At 42.1% G+C, this 22,609-nt stretch overlaps 11 protein-coding genes across 11 annotated transcripts; 4 read left to right on the plus strand and 7 right to left on the minus strand. All coding sequences in view use genetic code 12, as the record gives it.

Annotated features, from left to right (window-relative positions):
- Positions 1–572: 572 nt before the first annotated feature.
- On the plus strand, positions 573–1,166 carry UCF1 (Ucf1p; the record flags this gene model as incomplete). Its single annotated transcript, XM_002616933.1, has 1 exon — positions 573–1,166. The coding sequence occupies one exon, from the start codon at positions 573–575 to the stop codon at positions 1,164–1,166; it is 594 nt and encodes a 197-aa protein (XP_002616979.1).
- Positions 1,167–1,330: 164 nt separating this feature from the next.
- EAF3 (Eaf3p) lies at positions 1,331–2,326 on the minus strand (the record flags this gene model as incomplete). The annotated part of the gene is made up of 1 exon (XM_002616932.2): positions 1,331–2,326. The coding sequence occupies one exon, from the start codon at positions 2,324–2,326 to the stop codon at positions 1,331–1,333; it is 996 nt and encodes a 331-aa protein (XP_002616978.1).
- Positions 2,327–2,575: 249 nt separating this feature from the next.
- On the minus strand, positions 2,576–4,483 carry FOB63_005374 (leucine-rich repeat domain-containing protein; the record flags this gene model as incomplete). Its single annotated transcript, XM_002616931.1, has 1 exon — positions 2,576–4,483. The coding sequence occupies one exon, from the start codon at positions 4,481–4,483 to the stop codon at positions 2,576–2,578; it is 1,908 nt and encodes a 635-aa protein (XP_002616977.1).
- Positions 4,484–6,114: 1,631 nt separating this feature from the next.
- FOB63_005375 (casein kinase) lies at positions 6,115–7,410 on the plus strand (the record flags this gene model as incomplete). The annotated part of the gene is made up of 1 exon (XM_002616930.1): positions 6,115–7,410. The coding sequence occupies one exon, from the start codon at positions 6,115–6,117 to the stop codon at positions 7,408–7,410; it is 1,296 nt and encodes a 431-aa protein (XP_002616976.1).
- A 360-nt stretch (positions 7,411–7,770) lies between these two features.
- On the minus strand, positions 7,771–8,115 carry FOB63_005376 (uncharacterized protein; the record flags this gene model as incomplete). The annotated part of the gene is made up of 1 exon (XM_002616929.1): positions 7,771–8,115. One exon carries the CDS (start codon positions 8,113–8,115, stop codon positions 7,771–7,773), a length of 345 nt encoding a protein of 114 aa, XP_002616975.1.
- Positions 8,116–8,575: 460 nt separating this feature from the next.
- Positions 8,576–10,876, minus strand: RSP5 (NEDD4 family E3 ubiquitin-protein ligase; the record flags this gene model as incomplete). Its single annotated transcript, XM_002616928.1, has 1 exon — positions 8,576–10,876. The coding sequence occupies one exon, from the start codon at positions 10,874–10,876 to the stop codon at positions 8,576–8,578; it is 2,301 nt and encodes a 766-aa protein (XP_002616974.1).
- Positions 10,877–11,485: 609 nt separating this feature from the next.
- On the minus strand, positions 11,486–13,366 carry DSE1 (Dse1p; the record flags this gene model as incomplete). The annotated part of the gene is made up of 1 exon (XM_002616927.1): positions 11,486–13,366. The coding sequence occupies one exon, from the start codon at positions 13,364–13,366 to the stop codon at positions 11,486–11,488; it is 1,881 nt and encodes a 626-aa protein (XP_002616973.1).
- Positions 13,367–14,819: 1,453 nt separating this feature from the next.
- Positions 14,820–16,001, minus strand: RRP8 (25S rRNA (adenine645-N1)-methyltransferase; the record flags this gene model as incomplete). The annotated part of the gene is made up of 1 exon (XM_002616926.1): positions 14,820–16,001. The coding sequence occupies one exon, from the start codon at positions 15,999–16,001 to the stop codon at positions 14,820–14,822; it is 1,182 nt and encodes a 393-aa protein (XP_002616972.1).
- A 52-nt stretch (positions 16,002–16,053) lies between these two features.
- STN1 (Stn1p) lies at positions 16,054–17,280 on the plus strand (the record flags this gene model as incomplete). The annotated part of the gene is made up of 1 exon (XM_002616925.1): positions 16,054–17,280. One exon carries the CDS (start codon positions 16,054–16,056, stop codon positions 17,278–17,280), a length of 1,227 nt encoding a protein of 408 aa, XP_002616971.1.
- Positions 17,281–17,407: 127 nt separating this feature from the next.
- On the plus strand, positions 17,408–17,857 carry FOB63_005381 (uncharacterized protein; the record flags this gene model as incomplete). The annotated part of the gene is made up of 1 exon (XM_002616924.1): positions 17,408–17,857. One exon carries the CDS (start codon positions 17,408–17,410, stop codon positions 17,855–17,857), a length of 450 nt encoding a protein of 149 aa, XP_002616970.1.
- Positions 17,858–17,892: 35 nt separating this feature from the next.
- FOB63_005382 (uncharacterized protein) lies at positions 17,893–21,834 on the minus strand (the record flags this gene model as incomplete). Its single annotated transcript, XM_002616923.2, has 1 exon — positions 17,893–21,834. One exon carries the CDS (start codon positions 21,832–21,834, stop codon positions 17,893–17,895), a length of 3,942 nt encoding a protein of 1,313 aa, XP_002616969.2.
- Between the last annotated feature and the right edge of the window lie 775 nt (positions 21,835–22,609).

A 22,609-nucleotide genomic window follows, 5' to 3' on the forward strand; every position in this document is an offset into this window, starting at 1 on the left:
GGTCAGACATTGTGAAGGACAAAGTATGAGTTTGGGTGTTCGTTTCGCGGGGGTGCGCACCTTGCATGGTTTCTGCGCGCGCCTTTGGCCCCAGTTTCCTGAACGGGCCAGTCACTCCATTTACCAGACTTCCATCTCGCGCGGCCCACAACATCCGTTTTCTCAAGCACCAAGCTTATTTCAGGGCGCGCGGCTTCATCATCGCAATGGATCAAGGGGTACCAAGTGAATAAAAGTAAACAATTTGTAGTTGAAGAGTAAATTTATAAGCTTAAGGAACGAAAAACTCCACTTGAAGGGTTTAAGAAAAAATAGCAAACGAAAAAAAGAAAACCTCACCTGTTCTTGGAAGTGGAGAGATTTTGCTTTCGGGGGTGTGACGATCGTTCCTAGCTTGTGCATGCGCGAGCCGTATATAAAGGCTTGAAATCAAGCCTCCCTCAAATGTTTTGCACCCATCATTCACATTCACATCTTTCCATTGATCATCATTGAATTCAAGGGAATTTGTCACAAACACACTACACAATTCTTTAACACTTACTGAATTTAAAGAAACAAAACTCCATACCATGACGAAAGGAAAAAAGAAGCAAACCGTCGAATTGGATTTAAATAAGGTTGAAAAGCTTGAACATTTGATGCCCGTTCCAAAGAGTAGACAATCGTCTATTACATCAGTGGAGTCGGAAGATGGATCTCTTAAAGAAGTTTTGAAACCACCTCCAAGAAAAGATTTTGAAGACCTTGCATCCTTCGAATCGTATATTAGAGACGAGACATGGGATAACGAGTTCGACTACTGCCACGCTCATTTGACTTACTATCCACCATTCGTTTTAAAAGAGGTCCATGATGACATAGAGAAGATAAAACCAACCATGAATAAGAACTCCAGCAAATTTAGAAGAAACTTGCAACACCACATCCAGCGTCATTTGATCCTAGAGATGGAGAAGTGTTGCGGCTTCGAGATGGATTTCGGTAAGGCCAAGATGGAAGAAACCCCTAAGAACATCATTTGGAGATATGAAGACAGTGGAGACCATGGTTTCCCCAAGGAGGAGGAAGATAAGTTTAACAGACACTGGAAGTTAGAGTTGGAAGTGTCGTGCAACAATGAGAATCCTTTGGTCCAGGTTGACTACAAAGCCATTCCTGTTTAATGAAAACTACGATCTAATTCTTGTTTTTCGCCAATTAATTCTTGTTTACGATTTATGTTACTGATTACGAATATACGAATTTATGTTAAGAGAGAAGCAGCTTTATTTATTTTATTCATCGAAACGCACATAACGTCGATAATCTTTGCACTGTCCTAAAAATGTCATTGGCCACCTGCCAATCTGTCGTATGCTGGGCTTGCATTCATATAAGAGCCGACAAACCCATCCAAATTGTCATCAATGTATTCAAGTAATTCTTTCACTTCAGCCATTAAAACGTTGATACTAACTGCATCCATAGTTGTTGTTGATATCTGCGCAGGCAAAATGACCAATAAGCGAAGTAAATGTTCCAATCCGTAAACTTCTGATGGCCGCACATTGGGATCTTTCTCTAAGAGGTCACTATATTGAAGGCGTTCGAAACGGTAGAGTAGACTCAACGAAAGAGATTCATCGAAAAAGATGGCGAGTCCGTCCATGGCCTCTCGTGTAATATCCAAAGCGTCCATCTTACTTGTGGACGTTTTATATGCGTAGAATGAATCAAGAATTTTCTTGACCGGCGTACACTTTTCTAGATCAACCAACTTATGATCTTTTGTCATGAATTCCCAGTCGTCCACCAAGAGGCATTTGAGCTGAGGACGAAGGGATATCATGATGTCATACGAACTTCTGCTCTCTTGTTTTGTCCTCTTTCGTCCAGGCCCATTCAGTCTTGGTGTATCGGCGGAACTTTGACTTGATACTATGTCTTTATCATCTGATGAATCGTTTCGTCTTCTTTTCTTCTCCACAGTACTTTTTCCCTCGTCGTCCTTTTTGCTATGATCTAAGCGCTCAATAGCTGTTTTCCTTGCATTTCGTAGTTCTCTTGATAAGCCTAAGTTGTCGTCATTTAGCTCTAGGATTCGTTCAGTAGAGACCCATTCATCCCATTTTGAACTCCACCCCTTATAGTGTAGAAAGTATGCATCGGACTCAGACAAAAACTTGGGGATCCGATTGAGATTAAGAGGTTCGCTCTTTCCGTCTCCTGTTTCCACAAATTGTTTACCCTTCTCGTGGAATTTGAGTACCTTGGCCTCATACACTAATGGTCCATGATAAGCTAAAACCAAGGACCCAGGACGGAACTTTTCTGATTCTGCCATTAGGTGTATGTGTACTGGCGGAGTTGGATTTTGATGTGCGCGAAGATTGGAACAGTTCGAACGAAGAATTTAATTCCTCCAGCGCCCCAGGGGAGAAAAAAAAAAAACTAGCAAGCACTAACTTAAATAGACTGTGTGAGACGAAATAAATTAGAATATAGGCAAAAGAAAAAGAATGTGAAATTGAAATTACAGATACGGCGAGATGGAAAGAAGCATAAGGATAAAATTAACGTTAAATGTTCTTTATTACCTAAATTGATGAACACTTCTTATATTATGCATCTTTTTTGTGACCCTTAGCTTCATACGCTCTAACACTTTATAGAAATCATCAGGATTCATCCGAAGCAGTGGATTTCGGGTTAGGTTGAGCTCGCTCAAACGTGACTCAGCGTATGTTGACAGGAGCGAGATCTTTTCTATTTGATTCCAGCTGAGATCCAATGAAGACAAATTATGATGATTTGCAAAGCCATCAGTGAATACAAATTGTGAAAGGTTATTCCGACTCAAGTTAAGGGACGTAAGGTTTGGAGGAAGTGTCAAACGCAGGTCAATTGTGTGTATCTCATTTTGTTCTAAATGAATCATATGAAAGCTCGTAAGCTTTTGATTTTGATTTCGATTGAATAAAGGGGTGTTTATCGATGTGAGGAACTTAATTTGGTTTCTTCTTAAATCAAGTTTGCTGAGTGAGTTGGGGGGTATCCATGCTTCCAAATGAGAAATGCGATTGTAAAATAGCTCTAACTCTTTCAAATTCTCCAACAGTATCCAACTTATCACCTCTTTATTCCCAATATGGAAATTGTAGGATGTAAGATCCAGGATTAAGTTCCCAGTCAAAGAAAGCTTCTTAACATATTTAGGGAAAATGAAGTAGTCTAGAGTACTTATATTGCACTCACTTAAATTTAGTGTCTCTAAATCCTCAGGAAATCGAATACGAAGTGCCGGTGGAACCATTGTCATAGCCTCAAGATTTCCATATTTGAGTGTTCGGCAATTCTGAATATTAAGGGTATTTAACAGCTGAGGAAAGGCAAAGTAAGGGTATTCATCATCTTTATGTGGTACTTCAAAGGTGGAAATACGCGTGTCTGATAGATCCAAATATTTTAGATATTCAGGCAATGACGACAAATAAGAAAGTTGGGTGAATTTGTTCTCATCAAGTCTTAAGTTCTCCAATAAAGGTGGCCAATTGATACCGCTTAATTCTTCTAGTGCATGGTCATCAATATGGTTATTATTAAGAAGAATGGATTTCAAGTTGGGAGGCCAGGAATTATTCTCACCATCTACTTTGAAGCTCAGCAAATTATTATTTGATAGGTCCAAGGTTTCAAGTGTCTGTGGAAGTTGCGATACATTAATCCAATGCAAATTATTATATGTTACCATTAAAGTAGTAAGACCCTGAGGAAATTTCAACGATTCAAAAACCCCATTCCGAATACCAACCTGGTTCCAGTAAAGATTCGTCAAACTGTCAGGTAAATTAATGGATGTCACTTCCGTGAATGGGTGCCAAGAAACATCCAAATTTGTGAGATTCGGGGGAAGAACAACATCGGACCAGTTTGACAAGCCATGTCCCAAAAAGACAATTTCAGTTAGGTTTCTCATCTTCGGAAAGAATTCGCTGAGCATGGAACTACATTTTCTTACATTGACCCTTCCAGTTTGAAGTTTATGCAAGTTTGGAAAAGACATGATAAGCTTTATATCATCGTTTGTCAAGTCATAGTTGTCCACATGAAGATCAAGCTTCTGAAAAGATGCAAATCTGTCGTGAAATTTGTTTAGCAATAGTTCCATTGATCGAAAGTCCAGACTCGTGATGACTTTCACTAGAGTTGGATTAGCATCTGGATTGTCAATCAAAAAATCTTCAATTTCACCGTAGCTTGTGATATCTATAAGTTCTTTCCTTTGGGGATCATTGGTGCAAAAATGGGGACGTTGAGTCGGAGAGAGAATAAAATGGATCTCGTTCGAGTAATACTCTGCTAATACTAGCGGACGCAACTGAGGAACCAAAAGAAGCCCTTCAGAAATTGTATCGCTAGGCACGTATTTTAGAATCTCATATATAACGCTCCACGGAAGATCTGCAAATAAATCGCTTCGAAACTCAGACAGTTCAGGCATGGTGAGTATGGTCTCTTCAATGTGCTTACAAAGATAGAGAAGGATGCACGGGTTTTATCAATGGAAGGTTTTTGCACCCAGTACTATGGCAGGGACTGATAGGAACTCGTTTTTCTTGTAAAACTTGAAAAAGACGTGAACACAGCTGAAATTCTCTTGAAAGTTTTTTACATTGTATTACTAATACAATCGATTTGCCCAAAAGATATATGTAGCACGTCAGTTGAACAAGATGAAGCTGGGATAATACACTTTAGAAAACAAGGTGAAGAGTCCCCATCCATGACAGTGTTTAAAACCGTTTTGCTCTTAAAGTGAATATTGTTTTCATATTAGTGTTTTTCGGCATTCACTATGAAGAATGTGGAATACTGCGAATTTACACGCAAAGAACAACTTCCCAAGACAGTGTTTATTAAAATGGTAATTTATCTACATTTCAAAAACTTCGATACTTTGTCACTTCTCATTGAGGCTGAATAAAAAAGCCTTTGTCGCTTGATATCCGTCTTGGAGTAAAGTGAATGTACGGGAGAGAAATCAACTCCGATCGAGAGCCGCGTATTGTTGCCACATATTACCGCGTATTGTTCATTCATGCAAGTTGAGGCTTTTAAAAGTGTATTTGGTTGGACCTTACGTGGTACTGAGAAAAGACACTTCATCAGCTTGTGATTGAACAAGATAATAAGCCCTTGCTAATTAATAGAGAAAAATGCATTCGTACTGATTGATGAGTTACATTCTTTCTTTGAAAGATCGAGAAAACCAAGAATTTAAAGGTCGTCTGATATCTCACACGGTGTGCATGATGATGCAACTAGACAAAAAATACATGTGCGAGATGCAAGACTTTTCCTAAAACCTTCAATTTCATTTTATGCGGCCATATGAGAATAAGACTAAAAGTACTCACAACTCTAGAGTTTTACTACGAAAGGGATTAGGTTTTACCATATTTTGTAGCAAGAAGTTTCCTTCGCTTTTCACATTCTATGTATTTTGAGTCTTTTCTTCGATGAAACATCTACATCTGAGTGGGCCTGGTCCCGATATAAAGTGGAGAGTTTGCGCTATTTCGTCTTGACTCGGACTGTTTTACCATCAAGCTTTAAAACTCAAAACGTTAGTTTCTAGTCCTTCCAAGTTTTAAACTGGTCATGGAAAAAACCATTCTCAAACGAAGTAATGTCATAGGGGCAGCACAAAAGTATTACTTCACTTCAAAAATTTACTTCTTTTGCAAAGATGTTTATCAGGATGTCTAGTCCCAGCAGACTAAAAGCAAGAACAGTCATGTGTTATATGCACACCACCAGTACATTCTTCGTCACAAACAATCAAAATTATCAACGCACAAGTTCCGCCCTTGAAGAGATTGGTTACATTTGAAAGATTCATCGTCTGGACCCTAAGGCTTATATATAATTTCTCACTGCATATCACTTGATCGCCACACTCTGTTGTGGGATTATTGCAACGAATACTGGCCATTTTATTTCGGGTTGCACTGCTCCCGTCCAATCCATTGAAAACTCGTCAGTTAAGAGCGGTTGGACCTAAAATCATACTCCCACTTTTTCCATAAGCTCTCACATATCCTTGCTTAACTCCAATTTCCTTTCAACATAATGGCGCAATCAGGCAGCAGCAACAGAGTTGGTGTCCATTACAAAGTGGGGAAGAAAATTGGAGAAGGTTCATTTGGTATCATATTTGAGGGTATCAACCTTCTCAACAACCAACAAGTTGCCATTAAATTTGAACCTCGGAAATGCGAGGCACCACAGTTACGCGATGAGTATCGTTCTTATAGAGTTTTAAGTGAAGTCAAGGGAGTTCCCAAAGCTTACTTTTTCGGCCAAGAAGGAGTTCACAACATTTTGGTGATTGATCTTTTGGGGCCTTCGCTTGAAGATTTGTTCGACTGGTGTGGTCGAAAGTTCTCTACAAAAACAGTTGTTCAGGTGGCCAAGCAAATGATTGAACGCATTCAGTCCATCCATGAACATAATCTCATTTATCGGGATGTTAAACCCGACAATTTTCTCATCGGAAAACCGGATACTCCCCAGGCGAACATGGTTTATATTGTCGACTTTGGTATGGCAAAACAGTACAGAGACCCTAAGACCGGAACACATATTCCCTACAGAGAAAAGAAGGCTCTTAGTGGTACTGCTAGATATATGTCGATAAACACTCATTTGGGCCGTGAGCAGCTGAGAAGAGATGATCTAGAGAGTCTTGGCCACGTGTTTATGTACTTCTTGAGAGGGTCTTTGCCATGGCAAGGATTGAAAGCCCCCACAAACAAACAAAAATATGAAAAAATTGGATTGAAGAAGCAGACAACAACAATCAACGAGCTCTGTTATGGCTTCCCGATACAATTTGCTCAGTATTTGACCTATGTCAGAAATCTTCGTTTTGACGAGGATCCTGACTATGCATATTTGATTGGTCTTATGACGAAGGCGCTTGTTTCAATTGACGAAAGAGAAGATGACCACTACGACTGGATGGATTTGAATGGTGGTAAAGGCTGGGATGCGGCGCTCAACAAAAAGGCCAATTTGCATGGATATGGAAATCCCCACCCTCCTCAGAGGCCACGAAAGGTAACTAACGCCACGAACTCGAGTGGGGCACATAACTCACGTACACCTCTCCATGGATTTCCAAACCAGCCAGTTGGGATAAATAATCCAGGAAAGGCACAGCTGCGCTTAACTCGGTCGCAATCTTTGACTTATGCCAATTACAATTCAGTAACCGAGAACAATGGGAATCAGTTAAAGAGCGGGGATCCGTTTAGAGATCTGGTGGTAACTCAAAACGGAGCTATTATACATTCTGAGACATCGAGCTTTGAGTTACGAAGAAGGCAGCAGTCTTGGATTCGAAGGCTCTTTTGCTGCTTTTGAAGTTGCGGTGACTGCGAAAGGTCTTGCAAATGCTTCAATTCTTCCCTCATCTCAGATTCTGCATTTTCAGCTGATATTCACTTCTTCTTGTATAATATTCATGCACTAGCAACACCGTGTAGTTGAAATGTTATGTACTTAATTAATGATAAAACTTTTGATAAGAAAAGTGTTCTAGATTGTGCGGTAGAAAGTTATACTAGCTTACTTAAATGCCTTTGTTGCAAAATAAACCATTTCAGTAATTAATATATTTCATATTTTATATAGTGTACTAGTTAAATGAAATTGGAAAGAATAGAAACATGAATGTTAATCAAATGCAACCATTAATGAAGATGTGTGATGGAACCAGCCCATTTATTCTGAAATACTGCTGCTTCTCGATTTGGAGTCAGACTCCATAGATGAGATGGATCCCAACCTTGGCTTCGGAGGATCACCTTCTGCTTTTATGAATGAATTCTCGATTTCCTTGCTAGTCATCCACGATTTGTTGTTGCTACCGTTCATATGGTAGCTATAGTAGTTTCCCGTATTTACCTGGGAGCTGCCCAGATACCTTGGGGTAGTTTTTCCTCCATTCACGGAGGAGGAGATTTTGTTAAAGAAGTTATCAAATAAGTCTGGCATATTTGAATTACAAGCTACTTGATTTGCAGAATTCCTCGTCCTTATATACCCTTGGAATTTCCATCTCTGCATTGAAATTCGCCTGTCTAAAGGTGGAGAAGCCCCATGTGCGGGGAGCGGCTGTATTACATAATTAGGGGATGGGGCTGAACGTCATTTATGAATACAGGCAAAAAATATCATATACATACTAAATGATTAGTCAGCTGTATATTTCATTGCTTTGCTTTCTTTTTCATTAGTCATCGTTATTTTCGTGATTTGCCATGTCATGTAGATAAGGGAAAGGATGAAGGATCAGTTTGCGCACTCAAATGAGAAAAACAATCTCAGTAATGGACTCAATAGCTATGCGTATTGAAAATATAAAAGAACTAAATAATGGGGATAAATAAAAAAATAATCAAAAATGAGCTAAGTTACAAAGGAGGGTCAAAGACGAGTATTCTCCACTCATCACAAGGTTCTGCGGAGTAAAATCTTGAGCTTAAATCACCTCCCCCGCAAACAGAAAATTACCATACAAAACACCTTACTCTTGACCAAAACCCACTGTTTCCTCAACTGCCAACGTAAGCTTCTGCTTTAAGCTTTCGTAAGAAGTATATGGGGGCAAGTCCACCCTGTTAAAGCATGTGTGGGACTTTGGTAATTGATTTGGCTCTCCAGCTTTTTCAATAGTAAATCTTCTAGGTCCGTCAGAGCCTTGCAAATCTTTGAAACCATTGACAGGAATTCTGGAGGTACCAGTAGTGAACTGCAACAATCTGGCCTTCTGTTCAGAGTCCCACTCTTTAATGCACTTCCAGAACCATTGGATTACCTGGTCGTTCTCTTGGTAGCCTCTATAGTCAGTGTGCTTTTTCCAGTCCTCAACATCGATTTCAGCCAAACCACCAATCAACAATTCCAACTCTCGTTCATCGAAGACGTTTACCAATTCTTGAGGAATCAATTCATTGAAACCATCAATGAATGCCTTAAATTGTTCCTCGATTCTTTTGTAGATCTTCCACTCACAGATCAACTCAACATATTCGTGCTTGTTTTCTTCTGTTACTTCAATGTCTCTTCCACCAGGCTTCAAATCCACCTCAACAATTTGGCCAAACTTGTCATCCTCTGCACTGAACGTAAGATCCAACACACCTGTAATATCATTGTCAATGATCCACTGCAAAGATCGGTAAAACTCCGCATCCACACCTTCCATATCTTGCAAAACCACTTTCTTTCGCAACATCATTTTATATAACGCTCCAACAAAAAATGCATCCAAGAAACGCCTATGGAAGACACCCAAGCCAACCACGCGGCCAATGAACTTGAAATAGTTCAAATGCTCTGGGTTAATACCAGAATTAGGGTTAATTTGCAAAGTGTAGTTGTCGTGACTTGAGTACTCGAAAAGACAATAGAATGGGTTAAACATATCATGCGAAAGCAAAAAGAAGAATTCACGCGATACTCCACCATAGTCCAAACCCTCTTCACCGTCAAATTTGATCATCAATCTCTTTTTCAAATCGTCCGGTGTTTGTCTCATGATCTCCTGATACGAGTCCTCAAAAATGTGATCTCTTCTGACCTTGATGTGGCACTGGCCAGGCAAGATGCGCAATGCTGGTTGTGAGCGGAAGTAAATCACTTTCCGGCGGAAATCTCTCTTGTACTGCGGAACATTTTGGTCTAAGGATGAAGGAAGACGTGGATCATCCCAAGTTGTAGTTTTCGTGTTGTGGTCAACAAAGTATACTCTTGCAGTGTTCGTCAAACGCATTTCCCAGCCCGAAGGTAATGGGCCTAACTGACTGACAGGTTGCTGCTGGATTGTGGTATTAGGGCCAAACGTCCGAATGTACTGTTGTCTTCTAGGATCAACCCATGTGGTAGTACGTGTGTTGTGGTCCACAAAGTAGGGTCTACCTTCGTTGGTAAATCTTTGTTCCCAACCTGAAGGTAACTCGCCCAAACCTCTAGTGGTTGCACCAGTAGCAGCCATGGAAACAGCCGCTGCTGGGCTAACAGGAGTATTTGCTCCCGTGGAATTGACAGTGATCAGCCCAGCGGTGCTGACATTTTCCGAGCTCAAGGTTGGAGATTGTGGCGTTTCTCCTGGTAAGGTACGTCCACGGTGTTGCCTTCTTTCAGCCTCGGTGGTATCTTGTCTTTGTTGACCACGCTCAGACTCAGACTGTTCTAGCGTAGGTCTCTGCCATGTGGTCGTGCGAGAGTTGTGGTCAACGTAGTAAGTACGGCCAAAGTTGTCTGTGCGTCTTTCCCATCCAGGTGGCAATCTACCGTACTGATCCTCGAATGAAGAGTATTGTCTGTTTGAGCCAGAATCGGCAGAAGGTGACGATGTTTCAGGGTGAGGAGTTGTTGGAGGAAGTAGATGTCCGTTGGAAGAGGAAACGTTGTTGTTAGTAGAGGCACCGTTGCTGTTCGAAGAATGACTAAGAACAATAATGACACGTCCGCTAACAGCCAAATTTTCGTTGGACTTTTTCAAGTCCCGCGTGATTGTTTCCTCAGAGCTTGGTAAAGACAAGTCAATCACATCGCCCAAACGTACATTGACGACACCCAAGAAACCTTGGTCCTTCTTTTTGAATTTTTTCTGGTCAAACACTTGAATGACGAGAATCGAGTCTTCTGAAGCATCCAAATTGAAAGATTCGTTCCAGTACGGGTTCAAAGTTTTCCGAGCAGTTTTTGTGGTTTTCGTCTGCGATCCGTCAATGGTGATCACAGCAAATGGATCCGGCTGGCGAAATACATCTCTTTTGTATAGAGATTCCGCAGCTACCACTTTAATGTTGATTTTCGGCATCTGGGCGAAGAAAACGGGGGACGGTGCAGTTGATATCGATGATTAGAAGAGCCGTTTCCACTTTGCTATCCGAAAGACGCTATAGTTAAAAGCTTCTAGAAACAAGGGCAAATGCTTGAATGAAGGATACTGACGCAACACTTGTCTCAGGCTGCTCTGTATGACACAGTTGGTGGACTTTTCTGGTTAAGGTGTCGGCTCTAAAGGGAAAAAGAAATGAGTCGCTTGCGGAACAGTGGCCAGAGGCACGAGAGGCACGGGTCTACGTATAAGCCTCATGTCATCAACCGGATGATCAGGTTTGATTCACACTACGATGAGAAACAATCTCAATGGTCCAGGAAGAAACATACTGTGTCATATTATTAGTATCTCGGAAGTCGACTCCTTGGCTAAAAAGTATTATGGAACCACAGTGAAATTGGGAAAGGTCACGTGATACAATCTGTTCTGTGTTGTTGTCGTGCGCTCAGCTGAGCAAAATGTCAAATGGGTGCGAAACCTCCTATCTACAGAAGCAAGGATTGAAGACGCAAGTGATGTGAAAAAAGAAATATAGCTTACTGATGTTTTTAAATTTATTTTTTTCGGGAATGTAAATTCACTATGCTATGCGGCGATGCCCACTTGAAACTCGGAGCAAATGCGATCTAATTCGCTGTCCAAGTACGCCAAAGATTTTGGGTTTTTCTGCTCCTCCAGAGGGCCGACTATGGTGGCAGTTGTGGATAGTGTGTAGGCTGAGTCATTGTTCAGGAAAGGCAGGTTTTGAGCCAGATCCACCGAATGCAATGACACCACCGACAGCCTGCTGTCGCTCCACATGTCAAGAAAGTCAAATTCAGATTCCAGCTTGTTTGTTGAAACGAGAGGCAGAAGAGCAGACAGGTAAGCTTTCTTAGGCAGAGAAACAAGGGTTTCTGGCAGCGAAACGAACTTCTCTGCCAGTGTAATTGTTGGCGAGACATCGGATGGTATAAGGGTTTTAGCCAGCAGAACCAGGGGTTTCGGTTCGGTTTGTGGTGCCTTGTCTCTGCGTATGCACAAAGGTTTAATAAGACTCTCGGAGGAGTCGACGAGCGTGGCGATGGAGCTTTCCTCTCTGGCGATCAACGCAAGATCAGCGCTCGTGTAGTGGGTCTTTTCTTCCGCACCGAGGGCAGCATAGATTCTCGAGTGTAATCCCAAGAATGCTGACGAGTCAATACTAAGAATCTTGCAGTCGGTTCCCGAGCCAATATGGCACATATCCACAATTTGGTTATTCAGTGCCGGGAGCAAAGTGCCGCATTGCCTTTCGGTAAGGGTATCCATGAGAGTGTTTGTTGTCGCATCAAAACGAACACTGTTAACGCCCTCTTTCATTGTGCACCTCAGAAGTTTGTCCCCAGCCAGAGCAATATCGACATCAGAACTTAAGTCCCAATGGACAATGTTTCCGTCGCTTGCCCCAGTGAACAAATCGCCGTGGTTCCATGCCATTGTTGTGATCTTTTTGCGTTCATGACCCTTAATCTCACCCAAAGTCTCGTTCTTTCTAATGTCCCACAAGCGAACCACACCGTCATCGTGGGCACTGGCCATTACGTGTTCGTTTTCAGGATGCCATCTCACTACTCCTGCTCTGATTTGAGCGCCTTGTAAATGCAACTTGGAACCTGAATAGGGCACACTGTATGTGGCTGAACGTACATCGTACAATGAGAGACCAAAGCCACCACAAACTGCCAAAGTGGTCCAGTCTGCGGTATGAGAGTCGAAATTACGGATACCAGGCACCACAGCAATCAGTTCCGGTCTAGGACGCATGGACTGGTGGCAATCATTCATGTTCCACACAAATAAAGTGTCATCGTAAATGGACACTAGACGGTCGTCGAGAAAGCCCAATTTGGAAACACATGTGCTAGAATGTAAATGCAGTGATGGATCCTTCCCCACAGCCCTTAGGTGTTTCCTGTGGTTGAAGCGTTTGACGATTTCCGCACATTCTTCTCCGTCTGGATCGCCTCCATAGCTTGCTGGGAGCGGAACAGATATCAAATGGGCGTAACCTTTATTATTGCCTGAGACCAAAAAGCGCAGCTGCTGGTTAGGGACCCACGCGAGGCCATGGATATTGGGTAATGAGATGGTGGTGTGGTGTGTTAGATAATGGTTGAGCGAATCAAGCTCGTAGACAAAAAGGTTCGAATCTGTGTTGGCGCTGGATACAGCGACTAGTGGGGATGCAGCGTGTTGGTCGCTAGCTGCCAATGCAGTTAAGTTCATGTCGCCGTCAGGGATTTTCCAGTAGTTGGACTTGATATTAAGGCGATCTAGTGAGCAGGCTTTTTGCACGAGCTCAACGTCGGATGTGTTTGGGCTCAAAAGCCACAGCAGGTTCTTGCTGATAAGGCTCTCAGACAGACCGTTGGGATTGAGTTCGGGAGACAGCAGACGGCGCATGGCGTTTTGTCGAAAGAGAAAGGTGGGTTGGTAAAAGTCCATTGGTGTTGAGGAGGGTGGAGCAGAGGAGCAGCCCGAGCGGTATATAAACTAGAATGCTGGATGCGGCTGGCAGCCCCTGCTGGTGCTGGATGACCGGACAGGATCACCAGATCGAGCCATAACCAGGGTCGCTGGTGCTGGCGGAGAATCCCGCATTGGATGGAAATGCTGGTGTCTGCCTATTTAGGCTCGCACCGTTAAACGCAGGTGTCAAACTGCACTCCATTCTTATACGCATGGGTTTTATACAGTATCCCAGCAGTGTACTAACTCTTTGGGTGTATGGTAAAGCATGGTATCTTAACCTTCTGGGACAAAATTGTCCACAAATTTCTATAGGTTAGGAATGAATGCCATAGAGCCATTTTACTGCTTGGCCTCATGCAATTGAATTACTTATGACTTGTCTTATGGTCTGACATCAGGTTGTGCACATAGTCGATGATTCAAAAATAGTGCGGCGGCGTACGGTGATGAGAGGCTTCTAACACCCTTAATTCGTTTAATTTTAATATGTGCACGGTTTAGATAGAACTCACACTTTACAGGATTCACACCACTCATGTGTGCCAAAAAGCTTTACTTTAAGTAGATTTATACCAAGTTTTTGGAGTCAGCGGACAAAATCTAAGTATAGCTTGATTGAACAATTCGTGCATAATGTAACGGAGCTCAGAAAATATGAGAACATGGAACGCTAATCAATGGAAACCGGCGGTTTTACTTATCGGTGTCACACCCATGTATATTGTTGTTTTCTGGGGGTACAGAGATATTGAGATTCTTGGCATTGTAATTTTCCCGCTTGCTATTAATACTCAATACTGATTGCTTCATACTCGTACTCGGTAAGCCATGTCGATTTATTAGTGCGTCTGATAAGAAACAATATTTTCCCCACAGCTGATGGAACGGTTATAAGCAAGTACATTAATAGGTTGCATTAATAGGTTGCATTAATTGCTTGCATTAATAGTTTGCATGTTAATCATGCAAAATCACTTCATGGATGACTTGATCTATTATATGAATTAGTTTCACCACTTGCTCCACGTCGAATACGTCAGTTGGTATCCGCAACCATCCCGACAATAGAAGGACAGCCATACGATTAAGTTACCATTTTGTTTTGTATTCTACAAGTTTTACATTCTTCAAAGCCATGAAAATTCATTGTCCTAACCTTGACCATGTTGGAGTATACTGAGGGCAAGAGGATCACATGGAACTACACTAGCCTCCATGCAACAAGAAGATAGGGATAGTAAAAAAACTGGAGAGGAGGGAAACTCCATAATAAAAATGCCCATAATGAGGTCTCAGATTGCCATCTGCCAATGGTATTTCGGAAATAGCTTTGGATTGCTAATGAACAACGACGGATAATAACGTCTGTGCAAACATCACCTGAGCTCATACCACACCAGCGACAAATAATGTTACGCCTTGATGATCACCGTCTTTTGTATATGCATGGTTTCAATAACCATTCGCCCTCCGGTTTCTGTTTTCTTTTCTTTTCGAGTTCCTCTTTCTGCGACTCCTGTTCAATAAACTTCTTTTTCCTCTCCAACTTTTCTTTGCGCTGATTCACGATATCTCGGGATGGTTTGAAAAACTCAAACCGAGTGAACATTTTGTTTGCGTTATCTGTTTTCTTGTGGAAAAACCCAAGTAATTTCAAAGAGTCGACGAATTCAGATCCCACTTCTTCTGGCTTCACTGGCTTACCTTTGGAATTAGTCGATTCATTGAATCTCGACTTGATCTCAGCAATCCAAAGTTCACCGTTTGGAGCCAAAATACGGTACGCCTCCTCAATAAAATCCAAAAAGTTAGTACCCATCAATGCTAAGCAAAAGATGACGACGGTACAGGACTCATCTTCCATAGGAACATTCTTCACATCAGCCACAGTCACCCGTTCATTAGCCTTTTTCAAATCAAAGCTATGGACTTCAATGTCCAAATTTTTAGATGGTCCAAATTTTTTGGTCTTTGGTCCACTTTGTTTTTTATGGTTGCGTTCGCTAAGGAATTTCTGGACATCCAAAGCAAGTTGCGCTTCACCACAGCCCATGTCCGCAATCACGACTTTTTTATTAGGCAACCCAGGCAAACCACCAGGCGCATTAACAGGTTTCGCGCTTCTGGCTTTTATCTGATCCACGAGAACATCAACAGGATTTTCCGGCCACAGTTGCACTTGAGATCTGAAACCTTGGTGGTACTCATCAAAAAGCGAAGGCTGTTCTTTAACTAATTGTAGAGCGTGTTCAGATGACGTGGTATATAATTGTTCATTGATCCATCTGAACCGCGAGCCTGAGAGCTTAGCCATCATCTTCTGTTGCAAAGGTGTCAAGTTTTTTGAAACGGAGGGCAAAGGAGCCGGGATCTCCTTCTTTTCCTGTTGAGATTCCGTATCATTCTTTTCGGACTTACTTGCTTTCGTTTCATTATGCTTGGGCTTCTTTGGCTCATTGCTGTGATCAATATCCTGAACCTCTTCTGCTGCACGCTTTTTCTTCTCCCTCTTCTCCCTCTTCAGTTTCTTACTTTTATCATTTTGAAGCCCGCCAATGGCAACCTTTTTGGCTTTGATATTCCAGCCTTCAACCTCAAACAAAGCCATGGATTTATGAATAGACTGACGAATTCATCTCATCTTAGTTTTTTGTGCACGTATGCAGGGGGTTATATGCAAGCGATACCAAAAAGTGCAGTTGGAAATAAGGAAAAAAGCTAAAAGAAAGATGGAGTCAAGAGTTAAAGAGCCAAAATTAGAAGATGTTCATTTTCTAAGAGAAATTTGCATTGTAAGTAACTCAATGAGCGTGAAGAATCTGGAATCACACAGTAGCTCTTTTAAAATATATGCGCGGACATCTCAGTACATTATTCAACACGCGAACAAACAACATAGTGTACTCCAAAATGATATGAGCCAGCCCCATTATGTAGCCCCGAGTGAAATGCAAAAAATACAAAAGTTGTGGGGCAAAGTTTATTACCCCCCCTCTCTTTTCCACTTGGCGCCTACGTACAATCGAATATTGCCTGTTGCAATCCGAGACATTTTACGTGCCCGAAATCTTTTGGAAGTATATGGGGTGGAAGGTTTGGAACAACACAACCAAGGTTTTATTCTCATCAACAATTATCCCGTTCGCATGATCCAGATATCGGGAAGGCTTCTTTGGTTCACTTACAAGAACTTTGATCAAGGCGATCAGAGAAGCAATTACAATTTTCTCTTGTTGTTTGTAGACGATTGTTCAGGGGATAACCTGTCTATATGTATCAAGATCCAAGAATCATGTTTGAAAGTACCATTGGCAAAGCTCAAAGAAAACCTCCTCATAGAAGTGACTGGCACGGTTTCCCATGTGCTCGACTATGAGAAGCAGATTGTTGGCACTGACCTCCGTATATTGGGGAACCATAATGATTTTACTGCGGAAATCGAAACATGGGCTCGCATTTTGAAAGCTAGAAAACTATTGCTTCATCCATGGCAGTGCGTCGCAGAAGGTGACCTGCTTTCGAGAGACTCTGACGAAATCACAGAGCTTCGGAAGGACCAATTTGAGTTAAAGATCAAAGGTTTGGGCCACAATAATGAGAACTCCTCTACTTATGGAAGCACTCCATACTACACGGCTAGTGATGGCCTTACAGATGCAAGTGACAGCAATGAGCCGAACTACATGAACACTTTTTACTCCACCATCGAAAGTTCACCTATAGCCAAATTATACTCTCAAGAGCGATTCGGGATTCTGCGTTACAACGAAAATCCAGATACAATTGATCTTACCGACAGTTACATCGGAGAGTATGTGTCCGAACCCATTGCAGAGAAAGCCGTTTCAGTCACATCAGAAAACCTGCTGGTTATTGTGATTGATTAAAGCATAGTTTATGGGAGTGTACATTCACACTCGGTAAATTCCGAAGTTTGCGCGAAGAATTTGGGGCTCGTTTCCTATCGTGGGGTCCCTTCCAAAATACTATATCATTCCTTCTGAAGATAATTTCATGTCTGTGGATCCCATTACGTGCCATATTCTAGACACCTGTTTGGGTAAGCCTGCAGCTGGAGTTACATGCTCAATCTATTATCTATCCCCGCTTGTTGATGACAAGTCTAATGCTGCTGCTTATGATCTTGAGGAGCCTGCTGCACCTTTCGCAATGAGCAAAACGGATAACGATGGGAGAATTAAGCAATGGGTTATAAACCCTAAATTGGACTCCACCGTGAAATCAACCCTCAAACTTTATGATGGCCGTTGGCATGAATTAACACCCGGGATTTACAAAATCAAGTTCTTGACTGGCAAATATTTCCATGAATTGAATGAAACCAGTAGAACTTTCTTTCCCTTCGTTGAAATTACCTTTCAAATTGATAATCCGCCTGATCACCACTATCATGTGCCGTTACTTTTGAGTAATCACAGCTATTCGACTTACAGGGGAAGCTAAGTAGTTGTAGGCATATTTCTTAACCATACACATGTCTAATAAAAAAAGTGAGTGTTCATCTGAGACTTTTCATGCACAAGCATCTCGTGACATTTGTAAGCGTTCAATTCGTTCTTGATTTTGTTGATCTCCGCGCTTTCCGTAAGATAGTATTGAGTCACAGACTTGTTATATCTTTTGTACATGGATGGTGCAAACGTTTCTGTGATCAGAATTGTGTTTGAGAATTTCACATGCCTTGTGTTTCGGCGTTTTTCGTCCTTCGATTTTAAAATGGTGAATATGTCAGAGTTAGAGCCTGCCGAGGAACTATCACTAAATTCAGGATCAAAGTCCTTAACCTTAACCTCTATCAAATCATAATCTTGAAACTGTTTCACATGTTTGAAATATGCGGGAAGAAATTTGTTTCTGTCGTTATCATAAAATTTCCAAAACTGATTAGCCTTGAGCACAAATCGTTGCTCACCATCCTCCTTAGGTAATCGAACAAGCAAATTTTCCACCTGGAAATCGTTCAAAACTTCATCTTCCAGTAGCCAAAAGTTCTGGAAATTACGCGTGGAGTCCGTAAACTCACTTGAACTGTTTTCATATATCCTTTGTGGGAGCGATTCGTCTGAATTTTGGTTATCCTTTCGTTGTTGGTCTGCAATTTGATCCTTCGTCAACTCATCGTCTTTCAAAAATAAATCTGAGAGGCTCTTGGGTTTTACCATTATATTTTCAATTTCCAATTCGGCATCTTTCTCCACCTGATCAAACTTGAGCAACAAGTCATCGAAAGTGTCATTCTCCACCTCGTACGCTGGTAAATTAAAGCTGAGTCTGTTCTGGCTCGTGGGCACAGACATTGTGGTTTCTGAATGAGAGTTAGTCACATTAGTTTGCAATAAAATTGTTTCTGGCTTTGGGGGAGAAATTAACTTGATAAATTTGTTTTTCTTGGGTTTTTTGTTGCTTGATGGAATGACATCTCCTGTCTCAACTGCTTTTAAGAGAGAAGTTTCGGAACTCAATCCATTTCTTTTCCCATTGAATTCATGATCGGATTGCTGCACTTCAACTTTGGCCTTAGTCAGCGTTGCTATGCTATTTTTCTGTGCCTTCTTGAAATTCTTTGTTTGGCCGTCTTCAGAGCTGAAAAACTTCAACACCTTTTTCAAGCACAAATTCGAAGCTGACTTGGTTTTTAATTTTGAAGGCTTTGAAGGCTTCGAATTCTTTGAGTTTTGAGCTTTTCCACTCGAGACTAGTTTTGGGTTCAGATTGAGTTTCAATTCAACGTTCGAAAGGTCAATATCATCTATCATAGACTTCACGTTTTGAGGTGTGGTTGGTAATGACTTCTCAAAATCAGTGTTGACCACATCATACATAGAGCGCCTAATTACAACAGGCTTTTTCGGATCGGGATCTAAAGCAGTTGAATCATCATTCGGCGATGACTTCCTCAGAGGTCCTTCCTCATCTTCTTCATTGACTTCAGCAGTAGGTGGAAGCTGAACTGAATTCAAGATAGAACCTAGAGAGCCCATAGAGCTCAAAGAAGAAGCATTTCGCTTATGAATTTTGACGAATTTACCTTCAATGTTCAAATCTCCCCTCGGTGGGACTTCAGTCTGATCGTCATTGAGAAGCTTGTTAATTTGATTTTCAGACAATTCATCCGACGCATTAGAGCTACTGTCAGAGATCAAACTTGTCTTCAGAGGGGAGTGTTGAGACCCATCCAACTTGATCGCCTGAGCAGTATCAGTGGTTTGTTTCTCGTCCAGATAAGTGTTTGCAAAGGGCTTCTCACTAGGCGGCATATTGATAATAATGGTAGACGGAGATTGGTCTCCAGAGACCAAGTCTACCCGATTTGCGCCAGCGCTTATCAGTTCATTATCATCATACTTCGACAGGTGAACCGAAGATACAGAATTAAAATTCGTATTCTCCGGTTCCACGTTATTTTCTTGTTCGATTGAAAATTCCTGAATATCCTTCCTTCCTTCCAAATCAGGAGCTTGAGAGTCTTCATCCTTCCGGGGCACACCGTCAGGCAATTTACAGCGCTTTTCATAAACATTGTTGCTTGAAGTAACCTTAATAGGTTTTTCAATGCGAAAAGAATCTTTTGAAATAGGACTAGGAATTTCCGGCAGCGTTGCATCCGTGTCATGATCCAGAGGCGGAGGAGGCAGCAAAGCAATTTTAGAGGTTGGGACAAGATTTTTTGCGTTGGTAATGGCGAGGTCCGTGTTACCAATATGAGGTGCAATCGCCAGTTTGGATTCTTGTTCCAGATCAGAAGAATCTTTTTTCAAAGAATTGTCCGGATCATCCAACTTGGGAGATTGCACCCTTGGCGGTATATCAACATCAGCCGACAGAGTATTGCTTCCTTCTTGCTCAAAGTTGATGGGTGGAAGTGCTTTATTGAGTTTGAGTCTAATCTTTTTCTTCTTTTCAGTTCCATGTTTCTTTTCCAGAGCCGAGCCCTCAACGTCGACTCCGTTATTGTCTAATGAGATCTCCTTGGAACCAGCCAAGGTAATTACTGATGCGAGGCTCATGGAAGCCGACGTTGCGGAGTCTTGCATTTTATGATAAGTCTCTCTAGGGAGCTCTGGCAAGCGGTAATTATCCAAACTTATTGTGGGTTCAGGAAGATCATTGCCCGTATGAATGGACGCCGAAGTAGCCACATCTTCTGTTATAGGCGAAAGCGACGACGGCAAATGAGATGGAACATGGTCAAGAATGGGAATTTTCCCAATTTCCATAGCCGCTTCGTATGGGACTTCTGATTCATCCGAGACTTTCGTCTCTTTAGCATCAGTATCGCGTACTAATCTTTCAGCTGATTTCTCAGAGATATGACTTTGGTCAAGATATTCAGAGGCACTTTCAAAAAATGATGAGTCGCCAGAGTGTTTCATGGATGCATCCTCGGCATCATAATTAGTCTGGGATTCCATACGTGTTAATTTCGGATCTTTTTGAGCCGGCTCAATGCCAATTGTTAAAATGCTGAAGTTGTTATCTGATGGAGTGGGATTATTTAAATCTACTGCATCATACGCCGTAGTTTCTTCTTCCGGTAAGGGTTGATGAGGAGAAACAGTATCAGTAGCAGGTGTTGGGATATCAGATGGGTCAACGGGTTGCTTGAAGGGAATATCCTTCGGAACAAAGATTGGAGGACTCTTCCTAGGCACAGATAGAGGAGGAATCTCTTCAATTGACTCCAATGATTTGTTCTTGTTTTCGTCAACAGAACTTCCATCATCCGAGAGTTGTTGGGCATCCATTCCGTGGTCTGAAGTTGTGAGGGAGGTCTGAGGGGTGTTAGTGTTGGATCTTCCGGAGAGAGAGTTGGATTTGCTTGATCTGTTTGAGCCTGAGCTTTGTTGGTTCAGATTCAATGTTTCAAAAGACGTATTATAGAGCACCAGTTCCAGGCGTACAATGTTGTTTGAGTTTTCTTGATAGCGATTGTTGGTCAAAGAGTACAGGCGAGGAACAGGCGTGGCGTTCAATGTAGTTGGATGGGATAAGGAAGTGATATTGATGTTTGTAAGCGTGTCCATTTTACTCGACCGAATCAGGGCCGCCAAATTCTGTTTGCTTTTATTTTTTAAAGTTTGGAACGAGTGAGATGCTGACAAGAAAGGGGATGATGAAGGAGAAGCTTTTGAAGATGGCAACAGAACCATCGACGATGACCGAGGAATTGCAAGCTGTTTTGGTGTGGCAATTTTCGGCGGTCGATTACGTTTCACCGGAGCATTTCTGGGAGTGAAAACCTCGCCGTTGGGGAAACAATAGGAGCGGTTTGCACAAGAGCCTGGTTCCGGTCTCCGAGTTCTTCTCGAAAGCAGGTCGTCGAGAGATAGTGTGTTAGAACTAGGATCTCGAGATAGATCTGGACCTGGGTAACGACCCAGATAGGAAGTAAGGGAGTGGGACGAGTTTCGTCTCTGCATGGGCACGGGATATGGAGGAGATCGCTTCACAAAGACATGAGAACAAAAAAAAGCCCAGGTGTATCAAGTATCGCCCGAGAAGGAGAATAGCCTTTTGAACAATGGCAACTAAGAAAACGGGGAGTGGAGGGCTTGCAAAGTGGTTTGCAGTGCTCAGTATGACAGCGTGTACAACAGAAGAGATAAACACCACAAAAGAAGAAAAAAAAATTAAACTCGCTAAGGGCTCTCTAGACCCAGGAATACTCCAGAGCTTTCGGGCCTAAAAGAGCAAGGACTGCAGGCTTCCCGCGGTTATTTTAGGCTTTTACTGGAAAATAGGCACAGGTGGTACGAGCCGTTTGCCCGATCGTACTATACTCTCTTCTCTCCGAGCCGAACTCCGCTAAGTTCAGGGAGGCGAACGTTCAATGCGATTGGATTTCCGAGCAGTTGGTAGTTTCATGGTGCGAGCATGCCCTTGTGCGGCGTAGTTAAAGTTTGCGCTTCAGAATGTGTCGGGTCTGCCGCTTAACCATGCATCTCTCGCATCAGCCACATACCGGAGCGATTGTTTATTAGCGATCTTGCTCTAGACCAGAGTTGAGGGAAGTAGGAACAAATTAGAGCGTTTTGTATACTGATGCAATTCTTCGTTGATGCACAGTATACAGGGATTCAACAATTCAGTTTGTACGCTTCAGATGGATGTGGATGATCGCCACAAATATTCTAACCTTTGGACATCACTGCATTAGTAACTTATCTTTCCCTTTTGAGTGCGGCGCGCGCGCTC

The sequence above is a fragment of the Clavispora lusitaniae genome (assembly GCF_014636115.1).
Source record: "Clavispora lusitaniae strain FDAARGOS_655 chromosome Unknown tig00002663_pilon, whole genome shotgun sequence".
Taxonomy (NCBI): Eukaryota; Fungi; Ascomycota; class Pichiomycetes; order Serinales; family Metschnikowiaceae; genus Clavispora; species Clavispora lusitaniae.